This window comes from Colius striatus, chromosome 9, assembly GCF_028858725.1.
Source record: "Colius striatus isolate bColStr4 chromosome 9, bColStr4.1.hap1, whole genome shotgun sequence".
NCBI classification, from domain to species: domain Eukaryota; kingdom Metazoa; phylum Chordata; class Aves; order Coliiformes; family Coliidae; genus Colius; species Colius striatus.
Window position 1 is genome coordinate 13,905,221 of NC_084767.1, and position 7,873 is coordinate 13,913,093.

The 7,873-nt window shown below is 57.8% G+C and overlaps 1 protein-coding gene across 2 annotated transcripts; it reads right to left on the minus strand.

Annotated features, from left to right (window-relative positions):
• Positions 1 to 3,628: 3,628 nt before the first annotated feature.
• Positions 3,629 to 5,617, minus strand: SMIM3 (small integral membrane protein 3). 2 transcript variants are annotated; one of them, XM_062002311.1, is made up of 2 exons: positions 5,266 to 5,617; positions 3,629 to 4,594 (listed from the first exon to the last, which is right to left on the minus strand). In XM_062002311.1, exons 1-2 carry the CDS (start codon positions 5,595 to 5,597, stop codon positions 4,414 to 4,416), a joined length of 513 nt encoding a protein of 170 aa, XP_061858295.1. In that variant the 5' UTR covers positions 5,598 to 5,617; the 3' UTR covers positions 3,629 to 4,413. The 2 variants fall into 2 exon arrangements, with proteins under 2 accessions (XP_061858295.1, XP_061858296.1); XM_062002312.1 differs by having other exon boundaries at positions 5,247 to 5,324.
• Positions 5,618 to 7,873: the final 2,256 nt, after the last annotated feature.

Below are 7,873 nucleotides of genomic sequence, written 5' to 3' on the forward strand. Positions count from 1 at the left end.
CAGAGAGCTGCTTGGGGCTGTGATCTCTGCCCCACTAGTTCCCACCATGGGAAGAGCTGCCCACTTCTAATTATATCCCCAAATTGCCCGCACGGGGCTTTGATGACTTTCCTGTGGTTAACAAGGACTTGGAGGCCAGGAGCAGCAGTGTTCCATGTGCAGTGGTAGCCCAGCATGGATGTGTCCCACCCACGTATCCCTGAGCCCGCTATACACAGGGAAGGGCTGAGCCATTCCTGAACTGTGTTTTCCTAAATCCCAAACCAAAATAAGGGCTCTGTTTCTCCAAGTCCCCTCTCTTTGGGTCCAGCTGCCAAATCAGCCTCATTGGAGGTGGGGAATGGAATGGGGGAGGATTTAGGGAGCCACAGTGGATGGACAGCGCCCCATCTCTGCCACTGAGCTTCCACGGGACCTTGGGCATGTCACTCGGTGTCCCTGCCATGCCAGAGGCAGCATGAGAGATCTGAGGGTGCCAGGGTCTGGCAGGACCCTTGGTGGGAAGTGTGCTGCAAAAAGGCAGGCGTGCGGAGCAGGCTGACCCACGCATGAACCTCCCTCCTCGGTTGTTTTTCCAGCAGAGCCGGGCTGGAGCCAGCCCCCGCCTGCTGCAGATGTTTGGCAGGAGTCTGGGGGCAGGAGGCCAGGAGCTCCCAGCCCCCAGCCTCTGTGCTGCCGCTGCTACCAGCCTCCCCCACTGTCCTGAGCCAATGGGCCGGGGGCTGCAGGGACCTGGTGCCGGGCTGCACAGGCGAGCACAGAGAAAGTGAAATCAGCAGTAGGAACCACGTACTGCTGCTGGCTGGGCTTGTCCCAGAGCCGAGCAAGGAGATGTTTCTGTGCAGTGTTGGTGATGGTGCCAGCAGCATGCTGGGGATGGCAGTGAAGGGCTTGGGAAGCAGCAGGCAACATCACCCCAGCTGGCAATGGCACTACTTTCCCTCTGGCGCAACATCAGTCCCGGGGCAACCTCTGAACCTTTGTTCTAGGTGTGCAATGGGAGATGGAAGCAAAACAAACTCTGCCAGGCAAGAGGCCCCTGATCCCCCAGCACCAGGCTTCTCCCACCCTGCTGCCTCTGCAGCTTGCCCAGCCCTTGCTGCCCCGGCCCAGTCCAAGTGCTCCCCCCAGGTCGATGGCATCCTCTCTGCTGGGCACGGTGCCCAGTGCCCTTGGGAGTGGGGAACCCTGTCAGGTGCCCATGCACCCCCCAGGCTATGGCCGCAGGTGCTGCTGCCTCCGGCATCCCCATTCCTTCCTCTCTCAAGCAAAGATTTGCCCCCTGTAGAAATGGCCCACTGACCCCAGGGGGAGGCACCCCACTGCAGCCTGAGGTGCAGAAGGTGGGTTGAGACCCTGTAAGCCTCCCTTTGGGGCCATGGGGCTTGTGTTTGGGTTCTGTATCAGCAGTTGCTCTGGGAAACGCTTCCCCCAGCAGTGCTTGAGATGTTTGAGGTCAGCTCCTGCTGCACAATTGCTACTGGGGCTCCTCACAACCTTCCTGACAAGCTGCAGGATCTGCAATGTCCCATCCCATGCTTGCAGCCCCAGCATGGATCTCATTGCTGCACAGGAGTGAGGTGAGAGCTTGCAGCATGTCCTCCTCAGTGGGGCTGCCAGCATCCATCTGCCCCAGCAGCAGCCCCCATGGGCTGGACCCCCACTCCCACTGCACTCCAGCACCCTCCAGCACTGACAGGGAAGCATCCTGGCAGATGCTGAGTCACCTCAGCACTCCCGTCATGTCACTGCTGCAGGACCAACTCTCTAAAGGGCAGGAAGAGGCATTTTTCCTCAGCAAAACGCCACACAAATGCTGCGTCCAAGCTCCAGCCCTGTCCAGGAAATGAAGCCAGGGCCATGGGGCAGGGAGTGAATTTTTCTTATCTTGCTGAACCCTGGAGAAGGAATTTCCAGCTCCACAGTGCACATCAGTCTAAATCTACCCCTGCATTTTAAAGCTTTAAAAATGTTCCTGCTTCTCCCTGCTCTTCCCCCCACTGCCGTTTTGCTCCGTGCAGTTTGTTGTTGTCAGGAGCAAACCCGTCTTTCCAAGGCTTCGAAATGCCTTTCCTGGAAATGTTTGCCACGGGCTTGAAATTTCCCAGAAAACTCCTACCATGAAAGGAAACCTCTTGCAACCCCCAGCTGCTCGTGACAAAGGGCTCGGAGAGGTGGGAATAGGCACTGGTCAGGCTGCAGAGTTGTGGGGAGGGCTGGCGTGCCTTTCCTCCGGTGTTTTGCTCTGAACCAGCCTTTCTTCTCAAACCACTCCAGAACTTGTGGCTTCTTCCCTATTCCTCTTACAGCAAAGCTGCTCAGCTCCGGTTCTTGGTGCCAGATACTGCTGGCCAGCCCAACACCAGATGGGGTTCCCCGGGGAGGAGCGTGGTGGGGAGGCAGAGCCGGGGCTGCTCCCATCCTGTACGGCCGTATTCTCCTGCTGCCGCCGCTCTGTGCCAGCGAGGGAGGGAGGGAGAGAGAGGGGGAACAAGAGGAAAACAACTCTGGTTATTTGCCTCACATTCTGCAACTTGAGAGGGGAGAGACAGATGACAGCCTGAAAGAGAAATTTGTTTTTGAGCAGGCTGAGGAATACATGTCCACTCCCTCCCCAGCACAACCGCAGGCCACAGCTCCAGCGCAGGCGTTTCCGCTCCCTGGGCTGCGTCCCCACGTCAGGCTCCCTCCCCATCCCTGAGCCCGGCTCCTTCCCCATCCTCGTGTCAGGCTCCCTCCCCATCCCTGTGCCAGGCTACCTCCCTATCCCTGTGCCCGGTTCCCTCCCTGTCCCTGTCCCTGGCTCCCTCCCCATCCCTGTGCCAGGTTCTCTCCTCGTCCCTGTGCCAGGCTCCCTCCCGATCCCTGTGCCCAGCTCCTTCCCCATCCCTGTGCCAGGTTCCCTCCTCGTCCCCATGCCAGGCTCCCTCCTCATCCCCGTGCCAGGCTCCCTTCCTGTCCCTGTGCCTGGCTCCCTCCCCATCCCTGTGCCCGACTCACTCTCCATCCCCATGCCTGGCTCCCTCCCCAGGGAGGGCAGCATTCGCCCAAGCTCCTGCTTTCCCGGGAACCACCCGCTGCTCTGGCCCCAGCACCAAAAGCAAACCTGATGCCACAAATGGATGGGTTTCCAGCGCCATGGGGCCAGATGCTCTTTCCAGCAGACAAAATGGGATTTAAGCAATTCCCACCAGCATCACCGTAGTGTTTCCCCACATCCCGGTCTGATTCAGCTGGGATGGGGAGATTCATGACCTTTCTTGCCTTGAGTCACCAGGATGCGAGTCACCGGGACAGCAACTAGGGCACAGGACTCCTTCCACACAGCAGAGCCTGGCGTGGCAGGGGAGAGCAACACCGGTTACCCCAGTTGCTGCTGTCAGAATGTGCCCAGGGATCCTTCCCACGCTGTCTGATGGTCAGTGCCATTGCAGCCAGGTTGGGGTTAGAAGCCCTGGGCCGTGGGGCTGGGCTGGCAGCATGCCTCCTCTGAGGCTGTGGCCACTGGGCTCAAAGGCTGGGCAAGGACCTTGAGCCAAGGCAGCGCAAGGAGACGGCTTCTGGAGAGGCTGTGTTTCAGACCCTGTGCACAGGCACACAGGACACCTCATAGAGCTGCACAACACACTTGTGTGAAATAAAGACCGTTTATTTTATAGCTTATATGGTCCCTTGATAGTGCATGGTCATGAACCCCTGTTCCTCTCGCTTTGCCTGCCCAGGTGAGAGGCACAGACACCCCCTCCATGGGGCCAGCATGTGGGGGCCTTTGCTGGTGTGTGGGCATATGGGCAGGCTGGCAGCAGCTGCCTATGCTCTTCTGCCCGACAACCGGGCACTCCAGAGAGTTTTCCTGCAATTTATGCAGATATGTGACAGAGGAGAAGCCAGTGCCAGCTTCACATCTGCTGTGCAGCCAGGACGAGCCCTGTCACTAGTGCTTTCAGTCAGTCTCCAAATGCACAAACAGATGCCACATCCATCTTGCTTTGACCCTTCTTTCCCAACCACTCCAACACCTAGGACTCCACAGAAGAAATAACTGCCAGGTATTTCCATTCCTTGTGAGGAGAGAGTCACCAGCAAAGGTGAGGGCAGCCTGCCTGCCTCGTGCCAGCAAATTGTTTTTAGCCAGACATGGTCACAGTCACACATCTCCTCGCTGGTGCTCAGGCCACCATCTCCCCAACAGTCCCTGTGTGCTCGGTGGGTAAACAGAAGGCAGTGGGTTCACCCAGCAAGAGCAAGGTGGAAGAGGCTGGCATCCAGGAGCTGGCCCACTCTGGCTCCTGTCTGGCTCTCCATGGCTCTTGGAGTGCCCTGTCAGGCTCTGCAGGGTCCCCAGCACAGGGTCCCATGGCTGTGGCCCCCTGCCCGGCACACTGGCCATCCCTCATCGCCTCTGTCCCAGCCTCAGACGATGCCATTGCGCATGGGGTGTGTCCGTATCCGGTAGATGATGACAGCAGTGGCTGGGCAGAGCACCAGGGCTGTCATGATGAGGATGGTGGCCAGGATGATCAGGACAATGACCCAGACGTCCAGGATGTGCTTGGGGACGGCAGCAGGACCTGCATGGTCGGGGAGGTCCATCCTGCAAGGGTGGAGAGGGGTGATGGGGCAGCCCCACTCTGTCCCTCCTACAGCCAGACCCACACCACCACCCCGAGCACCCTACTGCTCTTTCCAGGGAGACCCCTGCAGCCACATCCAGCCTTGGCCTTGGGCTCCTCCTGGAGCAAAGGGCTCCGGTAAATGGTCCTTTGAGAAACCACAGGATTTATAACGTGCTTTGTGCAGCTGGAGTAAAGCCTGGGGAAAAAACTTTCCTGTTAATTGCTACCGTTGTGAAAGTGGCCGGTAAAGCAAAGCCACAGCCAGGGTTCCACTGGTCACTCCACGAGTGGGTCACCGGGTGTGAAAACGGTGGGACCAGGGCAGCTGGAGCCCCTCTCGCTTTAGGGGACCCTCGCAGCCCCACCCCTGTACCTCGTGCTGAGTCACGGGAGTTCGTGGCTTAATTAGCAGCAGGGCTGGGGGCCGAGGGGCCGGGCACTGCTCCTCGCTGCCTTTCCTCCCACCGCGCCTCTACGGGACCCGCAGCCGTCGAGTGCCATGACCGAGAGCACCGGGCAGAACCGCCGAGGGTCCGGCAGCCCGGGGAGAGACCCGGCGCGGGGGAGAGGCGGGAGCGGCCTGTCCGGCCAGCCCTGCGCACCGTGCCCTGCCCTGCCCGTGCCCCGTACCTGCGGCCGTGCCCCGTACCTGCGGCCGTGCCTGGCTCCCGGAGCGCCGGCGATGCGATCCCGCCGCGGCAAGCCGCGTCCGCATGGCCCCGCCCGGCCCGGCCCGCGAGGGGCGGCACGGGGGGGACGGCAGGGAGGAGGAGGCACGGGAGGAGAGGGCAAGGCAGGGCGAGGAGAGGCGAGGCGGGACAGGGCTGGGACCTTTGTTCTGCGGGACCTTTTTTCTGCAAGAGCACACTCCAGCGGATCGCCCCCGGCCCAGGATGGCGTCCCACCAGCGGAGACCAGACCTGTAGTTTTAGGTGCCAGGGAAGAGCCCAAATGGGATATTTCACAGCATAACAGCTGCATCAAGAGGTTTTCCCCCAGCCCTGTTCCCCTCTGGCTCAACAACAGCAGGGCTCGCATGCACACACTTGCCTTTGAGGCCCAGGGCAAGAGGCAAAAGCCAAGCTGCAGAGAGCCTCTGTAAAGCCCCGGCAGCGAGGCACTGGCCAGGGCTCCCCAGGCATTCGGAGATACGGGCAGAAAGCATCGCAGGGGAGGCAGCAGACCTTGGCCTGTTGGCTGGGAATGGCCTTTCCACTGCCCAGTGAAAGATTTGGTCGTGCTGAAGATCCAAGCCAGCAGCAGGTATTCCCAGCCAGCCCCAGGAAGCAAGGCTGGTCTCTTCTCCCCAGCAATGAATGACAGGGCAAGAGGAAATGGCCTCAAGTTGCACCAGGGAAAGTTTACATTAGAGATTACAAGGAACTTTTTCACTGATAGGGTTGTTAAGTACTGTCCCAGGCTGCGCAGGGAGACGCTGGAGTCCCCATCCCTGGAAATACTGAAAAGCTGCATATCTGAGGTGCTGAGGGACACGGGTTAGTGGTGGGCTTGGCAGTGTGAGGGGAGTGGTTGGGCTCGATCGTAAGTCTTTTCCAACCAAGTGATTCTATGAATCTGTTCTGAGGCTAGTGTCACCTTCCACCCCTGCCTTTCCCAGGGAAACCTGCCAGATTCCCAGTGGTGGAAACTATTGCCATGTGCTGTCAGACACCTCTGGCCCTTGGGCACTTCCCAGCACACAGTTGCCACTGCCCTGGCTGTCCATGGGCAGCATCCTCCTCGCCTTCCCAACAGCCCAGCTCTCAGCAAAATGCATTTGGGGTTCTTCTCAGGACTGGCAGCAGATGCTGGTGGGCTGGGGCTTCCCCTGGAGCCGTGGGGGCCAGCGGTGGGCAGAGGCCAGGGGTTGGCAGTGGGTGAGGAGGGGAGCAATGCAGCAGGCCGGGCCAGGCCAGGCACTTGTGGCATGATTTAGGGGGGAGTTGATGGACACAGTTGTATCTGTTTAGCATCTATTCCTTTTAGCTCATTATCATACATAGGAGTGTCAAAGGGCTGCTAACTGTAATAGTAATTTCTAGTTAACGAAGCAAAGGCCTCACTGCACATTGTGGCCTTGCTGAAATTGTTTTGAAGTTACTTATCTGCCCTGCCCCACCATGTTTAGACAAAACCTCACTGTCTTGTAAGGCTCCCTCCCTCAGCTGCTTCTCAGGCTGACTTTGCAGCCTCCCACTGAGGGTGCCTGCGCAACAGATAAGCAGCACTGGCACTTTTGATACTTTATACCCTTTTATTGCATTTCCCTCACAGTTGATCACTCAACTCAAAGTCTAAATCATGCTTGTAAATGAGGAGGAGCCTATCAGAGTCTTAAATCTTTGGAGTTTGGCATCATCTAAGCAAAGAAGAATAAAATGCACATTTCCTCTCTCATGGTAACAGTTTGCTGGCACAAGCCCTGCCCTCTGGCCACAGAGCACAGCACTCAAGAGACCTCAGGCTTTTCTGCTGATGCCATTGAAAAGCTGATTCGTGCACGGTGGGCAGTAAGTCAGCCTACACACAGAGCTGAGATGTGGCTTTATTTTGTGTCTGCACAGACATAGGTGCTGGGGGGTAAGGCCACAAAGCCAGCAGCCCTGTCAAAGGCTTCTGTGCTGTATTTACACACAAAAGCTACAGCATTGACACACTCGCTGTTACAGTGATTGGTTAGTGATTACCATATGGTTATTATATGGCTTACATAATCGTTCTACTGCTACACATGCCCAGGGAAGGGTCTTCACACAGGCAAGAGTATTTTTGACCTGTGGGTATGATTTTTAGTATTAGAATGAAAGTAGTTCAGTTAAGGATACCTTGCCCTTGTTCCTCTCTGCTGAGTTGGCCTGTTCTTTAGACCAGCGTGTCCATTCTGAGTCAGTATGTTCCAGCACATTCTTTGCAAAGGATATTGATCAGTACAACTCCACAGCAGTTAGTCAGGACTACTTTATCTATGGACTGTGATTTCCTTCCATCTGACAACACCGTGGCACGTCAGGATCCTGCCTTAGTGACCACATGGCTAAAGGGAAACCACCTGTGGGTTTATGGAGAAACCTGGCAGCTTGGGGGTTCAGAGGGGAAGGCAGGCAGCAGAACGAGCTCAGGCAAGGCCAAGAGGAAGAGCTGGGCCAAGTGTGTTACGACAGTGGGTGTGTTATGGACAGTGAGCGTGCAACGAACAAAGGCCAGCCGTGCAGGAAGCAGCTGTCGGCCCTGGCCCCGTTTCCCGCAGCTCCCGGGCC

Excerpts from the sequence above, each read along its gene's own strand:
- SMIM3 (XM_062002311.1), bottom strand. The coding sequence starts at position 5,597 with ATGCAGCTGTTATGCTGTGAAATATCCCATTTGGGCTCTTCCCTGGCA. Across the intron at positions 4,595-5,265 it reads GGAGCCAGGCACGGCCGCAG|GATGGACCTCCCCGACCATG; the intron begins GTACGGGGCACG and ends CCACCCTTGCAG.